Source organism: Xiphias gladius, chromosome 12 (assembly GCF_016859285.1).
Source record: "Xiphias gladius isolate SHS-SW01 ecotype Sanya breed wild chromosome 12, ASM1685928v1, whole genome shotgun sequence".
NCBI classification, from domain to species: domain Eukaryota; kingdom Metazoa; phylum Chordata; class Actinopteri; order Istiophoriformes; family Xiphiidae; genus Xiphias; species Xiphias gladius.
Window position 1 is genome coordinate 6,264,033 of NC_053411.1, and position 19,989 is coordinate 6,284,021.

At 41.2% G+C, this 19,989-nt stretch overlaps 2 protein-coding genes across 2 annotated transcripts; one reads left to right on the forward strand and one right to left on the reverse strand.

Annotated features, from left to right (window-relative positions):
* Positions 1 to 593: 593 nt before the first annotated feature.
* Positions 594 to 8,534, reverse strand: syt4 (synaptotagmin IV). Its single transcript, XM_040141295.1, has 5 exons — positions 8,501 to 8,534; positions 5,552 to 6,171; positions 5,126 to 5,449; positions 1,320 to 1,440; positions 594 to 913 (listed from the first exon to the last, which is right to left on the reverse strand). The coding sequence occupies exons 1-5, from the start codon at positions 8,532 to 8,534 to the stop codon at positions 594 to 596; spliced, it is 1,419 nt and encodes a 472-aa protein (XP_039997229.1).
* An 8,104-nt stretch (positions 8,535 to 16,638) lies between these two features.
* On the forward strand, positions 16,639 to 19,632 carry LOC120797694 (carbohydrate sulfotransferase 12-like). The gene is made up of 5 exons (XM_040141542.1): positions 16,639 to 16,741; positions 17,260 to 17,432; positions 18,110 to 18,253; positions 18,398 to 18,705; positions 19,392 to 19,632. The coding sequence occupies exons 1-5, from the start codon at positions 16,639 to 16,641 to the stop codon at positions 19,630 to 19,632; spliced, it is 969 nt and encodes a 322-aa protein (XP_039997476.1).
* Positions 19,633 to 19,989: the final 357 nt, after the last annotated feature.

The following is a 19,989-nucleotide window of genomic DNA, read 5'->3' on the forward strand; positions in this document are numbered from 1 at the left end:
TAAATAAAAACATTCTACTTATTTATGAAGAGAACATTGTCATTATAAAATAAACTTTAATAATCCACATTTTTTACAGCATTGTCAGATATGGTTCTTTCTGGTTTTCTTACGATGGGCTAGGTTACTATTCACAGAAGGAGCTGAAGAAGAAGAAGAAGAAGAAGAAGAAGAAGAAGAAGAAGAAGCAAAGGAAGAAAAGAAGAAGAGTAACAGCGACATTTAAGACATTCTGCACTGCAAACGGTTACAGTGACAACTGTTTGTTACCATGGAGATGATGTTGTATGTTACCAGGTGAATTTCTGTGACAGTCTTTGGGATTGTTTAAAGCTATGGGGTTCCCTTTGTCATGCCCCACCCTCAACAATGAACCCCAATAACTTCAAATATAAGTGACTGAATGATTTATTGAATGATGACATCACTTCAAATGACTCTCCCCACCTTCCCCTTTGTTTCCCACCCGCCCTATATGAAAGTCCAATGGGTACTGGCTAGCAGGACATTAAATCCTGCCAATCCTCATTCCATCCCTCTCGTGGTTGGACCTGATAGGGTATGGACGTCAGAATCCGCCAGCACACTGGTGTTTAATCCTCTGACATGGCGTGCCACTTGGCAATCTGGCGCCGCGGGTGGTCGCAAATCTCCCTCCAGTGCTCACCGGAAGTGCCTGCTGCCGATGTGCCCAACACCAGGCGCCCAAGGATGTTGTTGGGGCTGCGCGAGTTGCCTGTGTCCGAGTCCATCAGCAGCAGCTCCACGCTGGTGTCCCTGAGGCCCTCGTCGGAGGGCAGATCAAAGACAAAGAGCTCATTGAAGACTGGGTTGGGGGAGCACTTCTTCACATGGGTCTTCTTCTTGCACACGCGTTTCTTTCCCTGGTACATGTTCACCTTGACATATGGATCTAGAGAAGAAGAATGACAAGAGCAGATGAAGAAATGCTTAATATCTGTCCCTGCAGTGGTTGCAGTGTGCCATATTAATCCTTAGCCAGATCAATACAGTGATCGATGGAGTGGAAAGGATGGATGTTAGAAATGAGGACAAAAGAGGCTGGAAGTGTAAACACTTTGTGTGTGAGTGTGTGTATGTGTGTGTGTGTGTGTGTGTGTTTGTGGGGCTGTCACTTAAGCGCTCTCTATCACATCCTGATCAGATTACTTTAGTGCGGTGGCAGTGTCATTATAGCAGCATCATAGCAGCATCCAAAGTAGTCCTGGAAGTATGTGCACACAGGCATTCGTGTTTGTCTGTGTAAGCAGTGATCGCATGGATAGCATTTTGAAAGGTTCAGTTAAAAGTGTATGTACCTGTAGGTCCATTGTTTTCAGTCTTGGGCAGGTGGCGAGCCTTGAGGACGACCACAGTCAGAGTGTTGGTGGTGGACTGGTAACACAGGGAGAGCAGTAACTCGCCTCGACCTGAGGACTTCTGTGGAGAGACGGGGGCGGGATGAATGGGAGAGAGATGGAAAAGAGGTAATGAAAGGAGTGAAAAAGATGAAACACAAAAGAGATGCAGAGAGAGATGGCAGGCGTAAAAGGAGGCAGATAAGAAGAGACTTTCAGACGTGTGTAACAGCTTCTAAACCAGACCTGAACTGGCGCCCAAACACTTTTAAAGCAGCAGACCAAACAATTCAAGATTCATGACCTTTATTCTCATCATTCAAACATGATCAAATTACTGTGTACATCCTGAGTCCACCTTTAACGTACCACATACATACACACACACACACACACACATAAACGTTCTCTAAAATGGCAGAAACAGTTTTAAGGTAAAAGTGTAGTACAGGGAGCTGTTGACAAGTCAAAACATGTTTATTTCTCAATTTTAAAGAAATCCTATATCCTGACCCTATTTATTGCCAAAGAGACTGTGTGCATAAAGGACCTCTCCCCTAATATATTTTATTGTTGTGAATACATTGTTAACATATTGGTACATCAGGCTGAAAACCATTGCCTCCTATTTACATCTTTCCTTCATGATTGAACAAGTTTTAGTGGGTAAAGTTATTTATTAATAGATATATATGTATATATTCAGTAACACCAGATGGGGTGTGGCATTTGACAAAATAATGTAATAATAAATAACTTCGCAATTAATTAGTTCCTATCAATGATGTGATAAAAAAATGCAGCTATTCTGTAAATGGTGACGATTCAATAGCTGTCAACTAAATAATCACCACCTGCCTACGGGGTGTGTTCTCACATCTTAACCAGCACAAACGTGTCATTTAGAAGTTCCCTAATCTGCTCTGCCTTAGAGCTTCCACTGTGTCACTGTTCTACATTATACATCCACATCCATGTCTGCACCTAAGAGAGTTGACGCCTCAGATGCTGTGATGACACCTAAGAGGATATCGCGCCTCCGCTCATGGTTACCATGGCAATAAGAAGTAGCATACAGACAACTTCTAGCCCTGACCTGATATTCAGGTCTCTGAAAATACATAATGTGAGTATGCTGCCAATGCGTTTCTGTTTCACTCCCTGCGAGACATTGTAGTTATTTATTACTATATATATTATATATAATAGTTGATAAGAATAAGCGCCTACACAAGAAGATATTTTATTCTATTAAATTGTTTTTGTCTTCTGCCAGAGTAAGAACAGGCGATGGCTATGCTGCTTTCGACATGCCCTATTGATTCCATGAACTGCTCTACACACACACGCGCGCACACACACACTTGCACAAAGCAGTAGGACAAAATCTATGCCACGCAGACAAAGACGGCCACCACCCTGTTAGCAAAGAGGTGCTTCTAAACAAGAGAGAACAATGTAGATTTCTCTTACTGAAGAGAGAACATTCAGCCCAAAATCATTTTAAAACAAGTCTCACTCCATTACATACACATGACCACATGCAGATATTAAATACCAGATGTAATACTGAATAAACTTTTATGTCTATTCATTCAGTTAAGCGTGTGAATATGAACTCTGTTACACCATCAGGGCTAAATCTTTGCACTTTTATTTTCTAGTGCCTATATATTCTCTTCAAATAAAGAAAAAACTTGCAATTGCATCTGATACACAGCATTAAATAAAAGAGGTCAAGCCTTTTGCCTTTGTACCTGCCAATATAGAATCCAACAAAAGAATCCAAAATAGCCCACTGCAAACCACAGATTCTAAAACATTTTCTATTCATTGCACAAAAACAGGTTCAGACAGCAAAGACTCCTCCCTGCAGCTGAGGTTTATGAGATTTGTCTCTCCTGGGATCCAAAGGAGAAATGGAATTTAAAGAAAAAGAAGGTTAGTCTCAGTGTGGGGAGAGCCAGCAGAAAATCATTTAAGAAATATTGTCCTCTTGAAGATAAAAATACAGAGGGAGCTCTGCAAAGAGGGAATGAACCTTTTATATTTCGCTGAATTGGAGCCCTGTTTTCCAGTACTTCTCTGGAGTACTATATCGTATCAGACATCTTCTTAGATTTTACAGCTAACTCACATTCCTCCTGGGAAGGTACAAATGTGCATGAAAATATCCGCTTCCACCCGGTAGGCACAGAGCTTCCATTTTAGCAGAGCTCTGTGGAGTACAATATCAGCCCACAGATCTCTAATTACATTGATATCATCTCAAATTCCACCAGCTAATGAACAAATGCTCATGTACAACCAAACCATCTAGTACCAATCTTTAGAGTATGCTGTATACTAGACCTCAGACTTATGTTAAGGATGCAGGTATCACCTTACACTTCATCTTTTAAATAAACCAATAGCAAGAATTTAATACAGCCAAGCCTGCTGCCATAATCCAAGTCCAGTGCATTTACAGGAAATATAGATATATCGTACATGTGTGGACACAGTGGTGCTGGTACTACAGTACATGACATTCCTCTAAAAGAAAGAAAGATGTCCCGTGGGAAATGAGCTACAGTACATTTGTGGTCCTCATGGTTGCCAGGAACAGCCAGTCTGGAGGAAAAGAATGTTGACCACCATGTCCATGAGAGCCTATTCCCTTTCAAATTGGCCATCCCTGCATTACTGTTTTAATTCTCTGATGCTGTTTGGATGTAAAAATGTTCACTAAATTAAGCATAAAATAAACATAGTTCAGCTATTCAGTGGTCTAAGCCTTGTTTGCTAAGGGACAGGTATTTCTGAGAGGAAACATGTCGTGTCATGTCAAAACTGGCTGTAAGATTCATTGATCACATAAAGTAAAGGACATATTTTCAAGATTTCAGAAAAAACAGATGTATGAGAATGTAGTAGATTTTGTAAGAAAGGATAAGAAACTGAAGCAAACACTGATGACACAAATAAAAAAGAAAGGCTTTTGGCAAAGGCCAAAGGCTTTCGTGTAACCAAACTGACAGCAGTCCATTTACGCACAACCTCAGACCTCAGTATCAAATCGCAAATCCAGAATGATTCAACAGATGCATGTATAGTCTCTCTTTCTCCACAGAGGGATACACTTCCTATCTGCTTTCTAAACTGGCTTGATTTAACATGAACCCTTTTCTAACCTAACTAGAGACAGATACAATGAAACTGAATTCCTTCGATGCATTTGCAAAATATACAAACTAAATTCAAAATTAAAAATTTTCATTCGAAATGAAAATTTTTGCCATTGGAGTTAAATAAAGATTTGAAAGTATTATTAAATATTCTAGTGTGGTTTGAAGAAATATAATATGACGCATTTGCATTTACATGAGTTAGAGAAAGCTCTAGGATTAATCATATTTAATAAGTAAATGAATTTCAGAATTATTATGCAGTGATTAATATTTTAATAGTGGAAGCACTTCAGTTTTCATTCTATACACTTCTTTAAACTGAAACATTGCATTGCAATGCAATAAGGGATTTTTTGGTCAGTTTGAGTGTTACTGGAGTCGTCGTTATGGCAGGTTGCCTGCTGCAGAATCAGTTACAACTTACTGTGTATATAAATTCTATCCCAATGATTCAACTGAAATTAAATCATTAAAAGATGATACTTAAAATGAGGGTGGTATTGTTATCAAAAACAATTATAAAGTGAGGCTGAAGATGATTAAAACAGAAAACGAGAATTCAAAGGATTCAAACGAATTAATTGTTCCAAATCTCACCTTGACATTTCTCTTGATGATCTCTCGGCTCATCAGGACACGCCCCTCTGACAAGTCGATCCCGGACAAGGGGACGAGGGTCTCCCCGATAACCTCATCGCGGGAGAACCTGTCAAAGCTGAGCACCATAAAGTGAAGGGCCAACTCTGACACTCGGGCCAGCGGGATCCCATAGAAGCTGAAGGTCTCGTCAAAGGCGGGGTCCAGAGTCTTCCTCAGGACTCTTGTCTTCACTCTGTGTTTTTTCTCCGGCAGCAGGGTCAGCTTGATGTAGGGGTCAGAGGTCAGCGACTGCTCATCAGTTGGAGTCAGGCCATGGGCTTCCTGGATGCAAAAGTTAAATCAATCAATCAATCAGTCAAGACTGTGTGAAACTATTCTTATTCAAATGACACACCTAAACACCAGCCCAAACACATACAGTACCTTGATATGGACAATGAATGCCTTCCTCTCTGGCTGGTACTCCAGGGAGAAGTGGAGAGTCCCTAATCCGCCGTCCCTCTCCTCTCCATGGGGCTTGTCCACAGCTGGGGTGGGTGCCTGGCTGGAGAGGGTGCTAGATGGTGAAGGGAGGTCACGGCGGTCCATTACCCCAGGTTGAGTGAACCCTGCATGGGGAGATGGCAGCTCCAAGTCTGGGGAGCTCCGCACCTTCTGGTGGTGGTGGTGAAATGGTTTGGTGGTGAAGTTGCCATTCAGATCCCGTTTCTCCAGATCCAAATGCAGAGCCGGTCTGGAACCATTCGGACTTGATGCCAGTTTACCAGTGCCAGTTGGACTCATTGGTGATGCAGTGTGGCAGTTTCCGTTAACGTCGGTTTTACTGGTGTCATTCGTTGTTGTGGTGGCAGGCGCAGCAAACTTTTTCTTGCCACTGAGGCTCTCTGGGTAGATGTCAACCCCTTTGAGCATGTGCACAAACTTGTAGGGAGGTGTCTTCTGGGTTTTGGTGTTTTTACGCTGGCAACAGATCCACGCAAAGGCTGACACAGTGAAGACAAGGCCAAAGACACTGACCACAGCTACACCTACTGGCACTGCCACTGTGGAGGAGGACAGAGAGAGTGGAGGGAGGGAGGGAGGGAGTGAGAGGGGGAGGAGGGGGGAAAAATAACTTTAATTAAATATCTAACTACACACCCCAACATACACTGTGGGGCTTTACTGCCGCTGTGGAACAAGCGACAGTGAAACAATGACACATAAAACAGCTGTTCATACTGAACAACCTCAAGAGATTTTATTGTTGGACTGAGGCAACTGAATCCATTTTGTGTTTCGGACTGACGCAAGCTGCAGTCTGGAGTCAGAGGGAGAGGAATACACTAATCAATTAGTTCAACCCGGAGGAAGAATCATCATTACTGTGTACAAATTCCAAACATGGCTACAGAATATCAACAGGGAACAGCTGGTGTAACTAATGAACCGCTGTGAAAACAATATAATGCCATTATATGACTGCTTGAGTTCTAGATGGCAGGTTTATAAAAATGGCTGAACACATAGAACGCACATAGAAAAACAAATGTACTGCAATTTCAGCTTCTCTCTTTTCTGATGTCTTCTTATTCCATTTTGATAATAACAAGGATTATGAGGATCACCACCATAACCAGTCAATTATATACAGACCTACAATATAAACAGGTTAAGGAAGATTTTTTGACTAAATAACAGACTTCTAAAAGGAAACATCAGGAACAATCGATACAGAGAACCAACTTCATCTTACATAACATAGCAAAATAGATTCTTATAGATTATATTAGGTTTTGTGCAAAGCACAAAGTACAGGCAGGGTGGTTCCTCCTGAGATCCCATCTGCAAGTGTGGCATAATAACCCAGACATTTGTGATATATTCATTTATATTCCTCCTAGAGGAGGGAGACTCAGCCAGGAAAATGGCCAGCACTTTTTAATCACATTTTCTCTTCAATATTAGTAGTACTTATAGGGACCTAATTCCATTCAATGGTACTTTTGTCTCCTATAATATCTCTAAAACGTTGCTATGGAGACATATTAAAGGGCTATTTTCCACTGAATGCTTCAGTTATTTGTTTTGCGGGTGCTGAACGGTGTCTCAACCACCATGGTGCTGCCGTCTCGTGAAGTCAGAGTTAATGGGTCTACTTCAATGGAAGAAACGCAGACCATTTCCTGCAGTTAAGAGGGCGGCCCAGTGGAAAAGCACACAGGTTAACACCCATTCAAAGAGAGAGAACGAGGGATGGGGTTGGATTGGTTGGGTGGGTGGGTGTATTTCACATGTATGAGATCATCAGATAATCAGTATTGCAACATTTCTGATCAATTATTTACCCCTTTCTCATATAAAAGCCTTGTTGCCTGGGTGATTCTGATGCTTACGTATTGTTTACAATATATGTAAATAACATACATTTTACTAGATATTTTCCTACAACTGACATACAGGATTTTACAAGTAAATGGTTATATTTCATAACAGTTTCGCTTCTTTTCTGATCATGTGGGCCTTTTTGTAATTCGTGCTTCCCATGGTATTATTCTAAAGGTTATTATGCCTATGTACTCATCTTAAGTGTATATTCTGTAAGCTTCTTTTGCTGTGATATTTGAAGCATCCCTCTAAACTGTACTGCTGATCTTGAGCGACTGCCTCTCACTCAGACGCATCCCCGGGTGAACAACAAGGAGCAACCCTCATCGCATGTCCATTTTAGATCACAGCGCTCGTACAGACTGTGTGTGAGCCTTTTCTTTTCATCAATATTTCAGTCTAATGTCCTGGGCGGACAGCTTCTCGAGACAACCACAACAGACCGGCGGATGTGGCCACGGGAGGGCGGCGAGGGAGCTGCTGAGCCGGGAGGACCTGAAGAAAACAAACAGGTGCGTTCCGGGCTTCACCCGTGCTATGGCAACACCCTCTCGATTCCAAATAACAATAGCACAAATACTGAATGAAATTCTCAACATTGTTGACGTAAAAATATATCCCTAACTCCACCCCTGCTGGTTAGTTTGGAGGCAGGCAGTCGCCCTCAAGTTAGCCTCAAAATGGAGGCTGGAAGTCTCCCCAAACACGTTATGTGATCTAGTAAAAGGTTAAGGCAACACGTTGGAGAATGTTTCATGAAATAAGCAGCCGAAACATTCCTGCTGCCTACTGTCGTTGTTTTTAAAATCAGGACGTCAAAAATTCCGAGCGGTAACAAAATAGCCGCCCGCGACCGTAACACCAAGACTCTGGAGACGAGTCGCGTGGAGAGAATAACGCCGTACTCCTCGGAGATTAACAAGCCCAGCGCTACCATCAACAGCCTCACACCTCCGCACCTGCGCCTCCGTGGCTGAGTTCGAGCTGCCCGCGTTTTGGACTCACCGAGCCGCGCGCCGTCCTCCACCATGGGAGCCATGTTCGCTGTCCGAGGTGCTGAAACGGTCCGTCTGCTTTCGCGCCCCGCACTCTGCTCCTCCGGCCAACTCGCTCTCCCGGCGTCGAGGCGCAGTGGTACCCCCGCGATGCCGCGGCGTTGGTTCTGTCGGAGGAATGGGGAGGGTCGTGCGAGGCTTCAATAATTCAGACCGCAGCCTTGTTTTCCCAGAGAGAAGGACGCAGGGATGCTCCGTTCTCACCCTGCTGCTGTTACTCTGTGATGCGTGAGTGTGTCTCAGAGGCGGCAACACCCTGGTTCTTCCCTCTTTCTTCTCTCTCTCTCTCTCTCTCTCTGTCTCTGCTTGGTTTCTCTGTCTCTCTGCCCCCCCCCCACACACACACACACCACCACCACCACCACCGTTAACGCTGAGCTCATCAGCGCTGACGCAATAGTGACGGAGGCTGGCTGTGAAACCAGGACCCCCGGTGAAGCAACACAACAGGGCTGCCAATTCACCTGATTGATTGTTAGGGAATGAGCGGCCTGAGTCAGGATCGCTCTCCTTCTGTATGTGTGCATGTGTCTGCGTGTCTGTGTATAGATCCTCATTCGATTAGCCTGTGGAATGGATGTGTTATGCGACGGTCCCATCATTCATTAACGTAGGTGGTAATTTGGCCAATAGAGTGATATGCAGTGATGCTTTCGTCTGATATAGATTTGTAGTAAACAGAATATCAGGTCAGTTTACTAGGACCAATTCCTTTAATAGTCCAAAGTGAACACATTATAACATACACTTTATTGTATAGTTTGATTAACAGTTTATAATAAACCTTCCAAAATACTGCAGCAAAACATTTTAGATCCACAGATCAATAAGGCACAAGCCTCTGCTCTTCGAAGGATATTAAAGTTGGCCTACTGACATCATCTGGATCACTATATCCCAATCTGCTCTGTTGAGTATGAGTAACGCACTTTAGCCCACATGTAAATTCACATTTCGGAAAAGGTTTAAAAAGTTTATATCAGATTTTTTTTTCTTTTTTCCACACAGTGTTAATAGGGTATAATTTGTCCTGGTTTATGTGTTAAGTGTTTGTCATTCAATGCACGGTCCTTTAACACAACTGAAAGAAAAGCAGCGGACAGAAGTGAAAAGATAATAGAAGAAAGGAAAGGAAAGAAAAACATTAGTAATACTTTGGAGAACTGAGAGGAAGTTTTTAGAGTTGTGTGAAAGCAGACATGACTTTGTCATTGGTAAATAGTTTGTTCACTGTTCATCTTGCCTAATGAAGCTGGAGTGTGTGGTCTGTGTCTTTTTAAAAATGTATTACTATCATGTTTGTAAAGTGTAATATAAATGTAATGTGTCTTATTGTAATTGATATGTGCAGATAATATTCTGGCCACAGTGTACATTTTAATTCATATCGCATTTTCCCTGACAAGTAATAAACTCGTACATTGTTGTAAATGACAGAATACACAAGTCAAACCCTGTCCTGAATTGCCCAATACTTTAACATTTAATATAATCAAATACTGACCCTTGGTGGCCATAGTAAAGAATGCATTTTCCCTGAAACGCAAACTTCCAAAAATCAGTGGTGACATCGTTTAAGCTACTAGAAAGTAATTCTATGTACACTTATGAATAATACACACTGAAAAGCAAACACTGACAGTGAGAGTTGGAAGCAATCCAGTTTTGAGAGTGCTGTTGAAAGAAAACTGCCAGAACTGGAGTTCAGAAGGTGCCTGTGCAGAATAGTAACAGAAATATAGGGATAGTATAAGGGTTACCAGGTCAGCTTCAGTAAGAGTGTATGTAGTGTAAATATTTAGGAGAGGTGTATGTTTGCTTAGGTCACGCAAGAGAGCAAAGCTGAAGGCATCTGCAGCGGCTCTGTTAGTGTGACCAGCAGAGTGTCTTTTGTCCATCAGAGGGGTGGAGCTGGATTTCAGGTAGTACAGAATGATGCAATTCCTGGAAATGACTTAACGGTTAACTGATGATAAAGCAGTCGGTTTAGAGTTTTACAGGAAGGAAATCCTGGTGGGTCTCGTACTTAATGCATTGTGGTACTGCACACATGTGAAGTGAGGACTGAAAATATTGGAGCAACTTGAGCTACACAGAGTTTGGGACACACCATAGGGCTAATCATAAAATTTGTTACCAGTTTCTTTCTGCAACCCCTCCAAAATATCAACATATTTGTAGACCTAGCATCATTATAAATGTAGTGTTTTATAGTATAAGGTTGGGGTGTCACAGATGTAATTTCCTCACTGGAAAGTAAAAGTGTGAAGTTACGAAACAAGTTTTTTTTTTTTTTTAAAGGGAATAAGAACTGATGAAAGAAAGAAAGAAAGAAAGAAAGAAAGATAATACTGTATCATGCACAGAGGTGCAGGAGACAAACGGAGAAACGTCATGTTTACAGAACAGCCCTGTTGCAATGTTGTCTTGACATACCCATCAGGTAAAGTGCACAGAGCAAGCAAAATTGCAAGCAAGAAGTGGCCGTCTTTTTATACCGACTGTTTGCTAAGCCTCCCTGAGTTATTGTTGCTGTGCCTGTAAGCCTCTCCACTGTTCACTGTAATTTTGGAAACAATGGGTCTTCCTTTTCACACAGGAGTAAACAAAAGTAGGCTTCTCATTTTTGCCAACTTTGGCCAAAACTAGTGTCGCTACCAGATTTTTATCAGCTGTCACCAGTCTGTGTAAGTTACATACATGATATGATACTTCAAAAGCAAAAAAAATTAGCATCCTCACCAGCAACCATAAGTTGCAGTTTGATTTCCTATTAAGTTCTTTATTTATACTCTATACTTTTCTCTCCAGCTCAAAGACTGTTTTAATTACAACAGCGAGGGCAGCAGCAGCCTTTTCCACAAGCAGAGGAGTGGCTGGTGTCAGAACAACCAAAGGCCTGTTCCTCATCTTCGCTCTGCTGTGTCTGGTTTGCCTCGCAAGTTCACTGACAGACAAAAACGAACTGGTAAATTGTTTCTTAACCTCCCTTTGCTACATGTTTAAGTTAAGCTCATTGGTTACTGTATGAACTTCATGGACCCAATGATAATATTTGTGAAGGTAGCCATGAAAGTACCACTTCCTGATATTACCCCCATTGGACGCATATCTGGAGCAAATCAAGGTCTCCATGGAGAGAGACAAGGTTTACATAGAAAGGAAGAATGAGGTGCTAAGTGCAAAAATAGAGGACAAAAAAAAGGGATTGAGGAGGATAAATCTGAATTCTAACTTCCATGTCAATTAGTGTCTGTATTGTGCAGCTTCATTTAATGTTTCTATGAGCTGGACCTGAAATCATGAACTCCTTTAACTGTTCAACATAAAACACAATGTTAGAAAAGGGCATAGTATTGATAGAGACGTGTGTGTGTTGATATACCTGCAACTTTTTAATTAAAACATGTACAGCACTTGATGTGAAACCATAACACTTTGAGAAGTAGAAACAATGTTTTTGCAAAATGATACAAAATAAACACATTTAACTACTGTTATTTCTAGTTAGCTTAAATATTTCGGTGGACAGGTACGTTTTATTAGGTTTTTGTTTTCTCTTGCTGGTTTATTTTCACACTTTACTTGCAATAGCAAAAATTGTAATGCAAATTATAATACTTTTTTTGTTAAGATATACAATAGAATATTGGGAATAGGTGCCTGAGCTGTTAATAAATGATGAAATTAAACTATTGCAAATAACATTTGTATATGTGGGCAGCCAAATAAATTGAACATATAGGAATCATTGTCTGATGCCCTCTTTCTTTGTAATCCTGAAATACGATGAGCAGAGGTCAAATATTTACTCAGTGGAGGCAATGATAGACGTGACTCTCACAGTGAATGGTGCCCTGTTTGATTTTGTGTACCCTATTTAATGGCCAAAAGACGGTTGCAACATTAACCATATCCTCATGTGTGTTTTACAGCTGCTTCCATCCTTAAAGACTCATTTCTGGTGTTGATGCATATCTTCACTGAGAATATGACCCCTAACTTTGCTTTAAAATCCAGTTATTGGTATTGTGATTTGGGAACAATAAAATAACATGGGTGTTTTAATGGAAATCTAAAATGAATTAAAAATCTCAAGACTCCTTTATTCTCTTACATTCATGCTTGGTAAGTAGTATTTCACTACAAACTTCAAAGAACAAATGTAAAAGGATAAACGGGAAACTTGAGTACTTGTGTAATTCTTGTGTAATTTCCCTCCCCTATGTCTGACAACTCAATCTCAATCTCTAACACTAAGTGGGGGGCAGTCCTCAATGTCACTCAAAGGAGGGGAGTGACATTATGACATTTCTACACATAATGAAAAAAAAAACCAAAACCAAAAACTCACACACAGTGCGATCTCTCAACCTTCATTTACTACTTCATCCTCTAGCCATTCCTGTGCGAAACCAGGCTCTTTATCTTAGCGTAACTTGACTACTAGATTTCCATTCTCTGTACTAATGCAAAATCAAGCCACTTTGTTATTTTAGCTCTGATAATGCTGGTTATGATATAATATATCTAATATTGTTTCCCTGCACAGCTTCAATGCATGAATCACCTCTTGCATGCAGGTTTTTAGGGATGTTGCATAAAGTTGCTTATCATGTATATTTCATTATGGTTGGGAATCATGTACTGTATAATTTTAATCTGTACCACGTAGCTAAGGCCATGCTTTAATCCGGTCTATAGATTAGACTCATGTTTCGTCATGGCATTGAGCTATGAGATCACTGAGCTGGGGAAAACCATCCAAGATAACTGACACTAGAACAAAGAGCACTAATGTGTATTATTTGCAGCTGAGGGTGCCTATCATGTGCTGTTAGTGGATGAAGTTAGTAGGCCATTAGTTAGCGGAATTTTAAAATTAAAATTTAAAAATGAATTTTCATCAGTTAATATATTAAGTGAATATAACACCCAACTAATAATCATGTTTTTTTATCAGCTCCCTCTGGAGCCACAAAGGGCTTTAAACTATGTTTTCACGTATAAACTAATTATGCACTCAATGTGTTAAACTGGTGGAGCTCCCCTTTAATGGTCAGGCAGTCAGGATATAGTCTGTGTTTTGCTTCAACTATAGCAGTCCGCAGTCAGTTCTTAATTTACGTCCCTGTGTGTTCCCTGACAACTAATGACAACCTTGGGCTGTGACTGATGATGTTTCACATGTGACATGGTGCATTTTCATGCTGAAGTAACCATTAGAAGATGGTCAATTGTGACCATAAAGGGATGCACATGGTCAGTAACAATACTCAGATAGGCTGTGGAATTAAAACGATGAATGATTGGTGCTAAGGGGCCCAAAGTGTGCCAACAAAATGCCACCATTACACCATCACCACCAGCCTGGACTGTTGCAACACGGCAGGCCGGGTGCATGGATTCATGCTGTTGATGCCAAATTCTGACCCTACCATCGGTGTGCTTCAGCAGTCATCCAGGTTCATCAGACCAGGCTACGTTTTTCCAGTCTTCAGCTTTCCAGTTTTGACAAGCCCGTGCCAACTGAGCCTGAGATTTCTTATCTTGGCTGACAGGAGTGGAACCTCACGTGGTCTCCTGTTTTTGTAGCCCATCTACCTCAAGGTACGACGCATTGTGAATTCTGAGATGCTTCTCTGCTCACTGCAGCAGTAAAGAGTGGTTATCTGAGTTACCGTTGCCTTTCTGTCAGCTCCAATCAGTCTGGCTATTCTTCTCTGAACCCTCTCATCAACAAGGTGTTTCTGTCTGCAGAAATGTCACTCACTTGATGTTTTTTGTTTTTCTCAACATTCTGAGTAAACTCTAGTGACTGTTGAGCGTGAAATTCCCAGGAGATCAGCAGTTCAAAGTCCAAGAGGTCTAATTTCATCTGAGGAGGCAGGATTTGGTCTGATGTGTTGATGCTTGACAGTTCTGAAACCAAACCTGAGGGAAGGAGAATGGATTGGTAACTGGTCTATAAAAGATACAAATCTGTAAGCACAAATTGCTGAAAACCTTAATGCTGGCTATGATAGAAATCTGTCGGAACTCAAAGTGCATCGCAGCTTGCTGCGTATGGGGCTGCATAGCCACAGACTAGTCAGAGTGCCCGTACTGACCCCTGTCAACCACCGAAAAAGCCTACAATGGAATTGTGAGCATCAGAACTGGACCATGGAGCAATGGAAGAAGGTGGCCTGGTCTGATTAATCACATTCTCTTTTACATCCTGTGGACTGCTGGGTCTGTGTGTGTTCTTTACCTGGGGAAGAGATTGCAGCAGGATGAACTATGGGAAGAAGCAAGCCAGCAGAGGCAGATTGATGGTCTGCGCAATGTTCTGCTGGGAAACCTTGGGTCCTCGCATTCATATGGATGTTTCTTTGACATGTACCAGATACCTATACATTGTTGTAGTACAAGTACAGCCCTTCACGGCAACGGTATTCCTTGATGTCAGTGGCATCTATCAGCATGATGATGCGTCCTGCCACACTGCAAAAATTGTTCTGGAAGATGACAAACAATTCAAGGTGTTGACTCGACCTCTAAATTCCCCAGATCTCTTTCTGATCGATCATCTGTGGGATGTGCTGGAACAACAAGGTCAATCCATGGAGGCCCCGGCTCGCAACCTACAGGACTTAAAGTATGTGCTGCTAACGTCTTGGTGCTTGATACCACAGGACACCTTCAAAGGTCTTGTGGAATCCATGTCTCAGTGGGTCAGAGCTGTTTTGGTGGCATTAGTGGGACCTACATAATATTAGGTAGGTTGTTTTCATGTTTTGGCTGATCGGTGTATAAAAAATGTGTAAAATTAGTGTGTAAGTGATCATATCTATTAATAAAGGCTCTAGATGACAGGAAATTGCGGTAAGAAGTCTGTCATAAATGCAAACAGCTTCAGCTTCCAGGGGGGACCCTGTGGACTGCTTTTATGTCCCCAACAATGTCAAAATCAAACCTACGGCCTTGGGAAGTAAAAAATACTACACTTTAAAAATAGGCCATTACAAGTAGAGATACTGTTTTGGTTTCAGGGCTCGTAACTTTACTGTTATGGTTCAATCTCACCGCTCTTATCAGTATTGTTTCCAGCAGCAGTAGGCAACCTGCATAGCACTAAACAATGGTCAGACAAAGTTAGCAACTAGCTTTTGAACTTAGCTGAGCATTTATCAGCTGAAAAGCCAGATACTGTATTTCCCTTGGTTGGTAGAGAGCAAAACAAGAGCTAAAAGAAGAGTGAATATTGAGCTTACATTCACATTCATATATGTATATATATATATATATATATATTACTACTACTATATGACTACTCAATAACTAATACTAATAACTCTTTGAACCATCAGCTACATGGTGGATGTTCAGTAAAACCCAAAACACATACAGGACAGAGCGTTAAAGACTGTAAGTCACTAAGTTAGAAGGCGTGGCTGAATAGTCAAGCCTGGATGACAATGTTCCAAAGTCAATACTGGCTGGTGCACCTCTCCACTGATAGGCTCGTATTTGTTTTGTCATCAGCTTTAAAAAGGCCATTCTGCTCACTTAAGAATAATACTAGTGCACTTGTAAAGTAAAGATCTCAGTAGAATGCTAACAGTACTGTGACATGTCTCTGTAGGCTGAGGTACTGATCAGTAATTTTTTTTTTCTCAAAGAATCAGATAACTATCTGGGAACTTTGGAGCAAGGTGAGTGGTGGGATGATTGTATGATATTTAGGTTACAGCAAAACTACTGTACAGGAGCATTAAAGTAATGCTTGTTGTTTCGCTACTAATAGATATTGTTTGATTTCAGTTAGCTGTTATTTCTGCATTTGACTTCAGATTCCATTTATTTATGTGGATTTTGGAATCAGACTCAGGCTCAACGTTATTAAAAACTGGTAGAAAGTAGTAGTTTCACAGCGTTTTCTACATTTTTTTTCTGTATCTTTTGTGATTGATACAGTATTTAATTAGCAAAATAGATAAAAGATAATGGCTTTTACCCTTAATCACTCACGTTTCCTTATAATTTGTACAGTCATTGTTTGTGGTTCATTAATAAAGGCTGACACATTGTATAACAGCAGCTGCCATGGCAGCATGCAGAGGACTCCTGCTGCCCCTTGGATTCCTTGGATCCATGTTTCTCATTATGTTGTCCTTTTACCGATGGGACATGTCACAAGAAAGGAGAGGTACAATATTTGTACATGCATATGTTGTCTGTGTGTGTGTGTGTGTGTGTGTGTGTGTGTGTGTGTGTGTGTGTGTGTGTGTGTGTGTGTGTGTGTGTGCGTGTGTGTGTGTGTGTGTGTATGTGTGTGTGTGTGTGTGTGTGTGTGTGTGTCTCACTGTTCCTGCTGCATATCCTGCTCCTGGTTAAGAACGTATACGGATTGTTTGATTCATTGTTTGTCTTGTGCTCAACTGGGAATTATTGGAGAAAGTGAACTGGGAATTAGTGAATGGATTGGCAGATGATGGATCTGTGAATTCACCTCTGATTACTTTTGGATTATCGTGGACTGCATTTATTGTTAAACAGTTCATTTCTTTACCTGAGTGGGGCTTTGAAAAAGACAAATGTTTGGCATTTGGTTTTTAATCCTATCGGTCATCTCCTGAAGAGAAAAGCCATCCTAAAGCTGAATTAACTTAGCACTAATAATTTTAGAAAGTAAAACATATATTCTTATTTTTCTTTTCACTGCAGAGAGGACGCGTCAGCTGCAGAAACTGAGAAAGCAGCAGTTAAAAGAAATCTGTGCTGGTGACAAAAACACATTTTCTGAGAGGAAGCACAGTTTGGAAGACATGAGTGAAGACGAGCTGAAGAACCTCATTGTGGATGACACTCACGGCATCATCTACTGTTACATTCCCAAGGTGATATAGACATGAACATATACAACACACTTCACGACTGTTTAAGAACATGCTTGGTTTAGTCTTCTCAACCCAGGAAATAAATTCTTTTACTGAGCATTTTGGGCCTAAACAGTACTTACTTTATTGAATTTGCATTTGAACCCATCATATACCCATTTTGCTGTTTCAGAGTAAGTCACCGAAATCAATTATCTGCACTATCCGTAGATCGCCTATTACTTACACAGCGCCACCATCAGGTTAAAATCAGCTCAGGAGGTAAAATGGGAGGTCAGCGGTTTGATCCCCAGGCTCCTCTAGTCCACATGTCGAAGTGTCCTTGGGCAAGATACTGAACCCCAAAATTGCCTCTGACGTATCATCGCAGTGCGAATGCGTGTGTATAGAAAGCGCTGTCTGGATAGAAAGTGGCTGTATGAATGTGCGTGTGAATGCGTGAACGGGGCAGTAGTGGGAATACTCCAACAAAAACGCTATATAAGTGCAGTGCAGTCCATTTACAATAAACTAAGGTGGTGAATATGGTAAACATTATACCTGTTTAACATCACCATCTTGGCATTGTTATTGTGAGCATGTTAGCATCCGGCCATTAGCCTTTAGCTTAATGTGTGGCTGTGCCTCACAGAGCAACTAGCACGGCTTTAGATTCTTGGTCTTCTTCATATCTGCAGGTGGCATGTACCAACTGGAAGAGGGTTATGTTTGTCCTGAACCAGGGCGAGCCATATCAAGACCCCATGTCCATATCTGGTGACTTGGTCCACGTCCCCAACAAGTTCACTACTCTAAACAGTTTCCCATTAATAGAGATGAAGGTCAGTCCATACTATGACATCAGAAGTGTCCTTAAACTTACAAACCGCACACACAGTTGGTTATTTCATCCCATTAGTAGTTGATTCAATTAGAATACGGTTAGTGTGACAGAGGGTTCATGTATACTTATTTGCTGATTACAGGCAAGGCTGAAGCACTACACCAAGTTCCTGTTTGTCCGGGAGCCATTTGTACGTCTCATCTCTGCCTACCGAGACAAATTCCAGCGGTACAATAAGTACTACTATCAAAACTTTGCCCGGGACATTCTGCGTCTCTATGGCAACCAGCCTGATTCACCAGAGACAGTGGACGAAGCCTTTGTATCAGGCGTGCACCCCTCATTTTACAACTTTATTCAGTACCTGCTGGACCCACAGACAGAGAACGAAGAGCCCTTTGAACCCCACTGGAAGCAGCAGTACCGCTTGTGCCACCCCTGTCTCATACAGTAAGGTCATTTTGTCAGAAGGGTTGAAACTGTAAAGGTCATGACTTCTGTGTTATTGACCTGAAGAGGAATTACCATTTTAGACATACTCACAAAATACGCACGTTGGGTTTTTTAAAGGCTTATTCTAATATTTCTAAAGACTCAATGTATTTAAACAACAAAAAACGAACAAAATAAAAGGAATTTTATCATTACCGCAGCAGAATTATAGTGAAATGGAAAGAGCTTGGAAACAGCTTATATCTTGTGTCTTTCCTTGTGGCATTTTAAAGTTGCACCACAGTGATATAGTATATAAAGTTGGGGGACTTATGAGAGACAGATTTTAAAAAGAATGGTCAAAACTGATGCCATTGAGGCTGAGATATCCTGACTTTTACTTCCTAGTATGGGTCAAGCTCCAAAAACTCTGGATCCTATAATTCCCATAATGCAACTTGATCACATCTCTTTGTTACATATATGTTATTATGACATTGTCAGGGTAATTTTATCGGACTTCAGAAAGCTCCCTCAAAACAATGCTTTCACAAGCTGAATAGTACTTCTCATGATGAGTAAATGGATCTTGATGTGTAAAATTGTTGGAATACCCCATTAACATCCACTAATCAGCAACTAATTCAATGTTAATAAATAACAGTATTTTCATCTAGAGGCTGACAGTTAGTTTTTCTTCTCAGGTATGATTTTGTTGGCCACCAGGAGACTCTTCAGGAGGATGCCGAAGAGCTGCTAACGGTCTTACAGCTGCAGGATGACATTAGGTTCCCCCCTTTCTATGAAAACATGACTTCCCCTGGTTCCGTGTTTGACTGGTTCAGAGAAGTGCCCCTAGAGGACAGGAGGAAGTTGTACAAACTCTATGAGGAGGACTTCAGGCTGTTTGGCTATAGAAAGCCAGGCGAATTGCTTGATGGTTGAGATGAAGGCACGATTTGGAGATTTACACTGTTAATGCAGGACACAAATTGAGCAACTGAAGGACTAAAGATAATTTAATTAACAGGTAAAAGTAACACAAGTCAGAAAACTTGTAAAATAAAAAAAATGAATTCTATATTAAACATTTCTATTTGAGTATTGGCCTGTGCCGTTTGCCTGTTAGGATAGGATGGTATAACTGAATCACAGAAATAGCCTTTGAAGTATCACGCTACATTCAGCAAATTCAGTACATGTGAATGGATTTTTGAGGTATATTCCATGTATTTCTATGTTTTAAAAGATAAACACACTCACTCGTCGACACAGACAACATCACACACACACCTGTGTGAG

Bases quoted from the DNA above. Each gene is read 5' to 3' on its own strand.
- syt4 (XM_040141295.1), bottom strand. From the start codon at position 8,534: ATGGCTCCCATGGTGGAGGACGGCGCGCGGCTCG. The intron at 1,441-5,125 runs GTGAGATTTGGA...GTCTCTCCACAG, and splicing joins TCATCAAGAGAAATGTCAAG to AAGTCCTCAGGTCGAGGCGA. The intron at 914-1,319 runs GTACATACACTT...CTTCTTCTCTAG, and splicing joins TGAAAACAATGGACCTACAG to ATCCATATGTCAAGGTGAAC.
- LOC120797694 (XM_040141542.1), top strand. From the start codon at position 16,639: ATGGCAGCATGCAGAGGACTCCTGCTGCCCCTTGGATTCCTTGGATCC. The intron at 16,742-17,259 runs GTACAATATTTG...TTTTCACTGCAG, and splicing joins CATGTCACAAGAAAGGAGAG to AGAGGACGCGTCAGCTGCAG. The intron at 18,706-19,391 runs GTAAGGTCATTT...TTTTCTTCTCAG, and splicing joins TGCCACCCCTGTCTCATACA to GTATGATTTTGTTGGCCACC.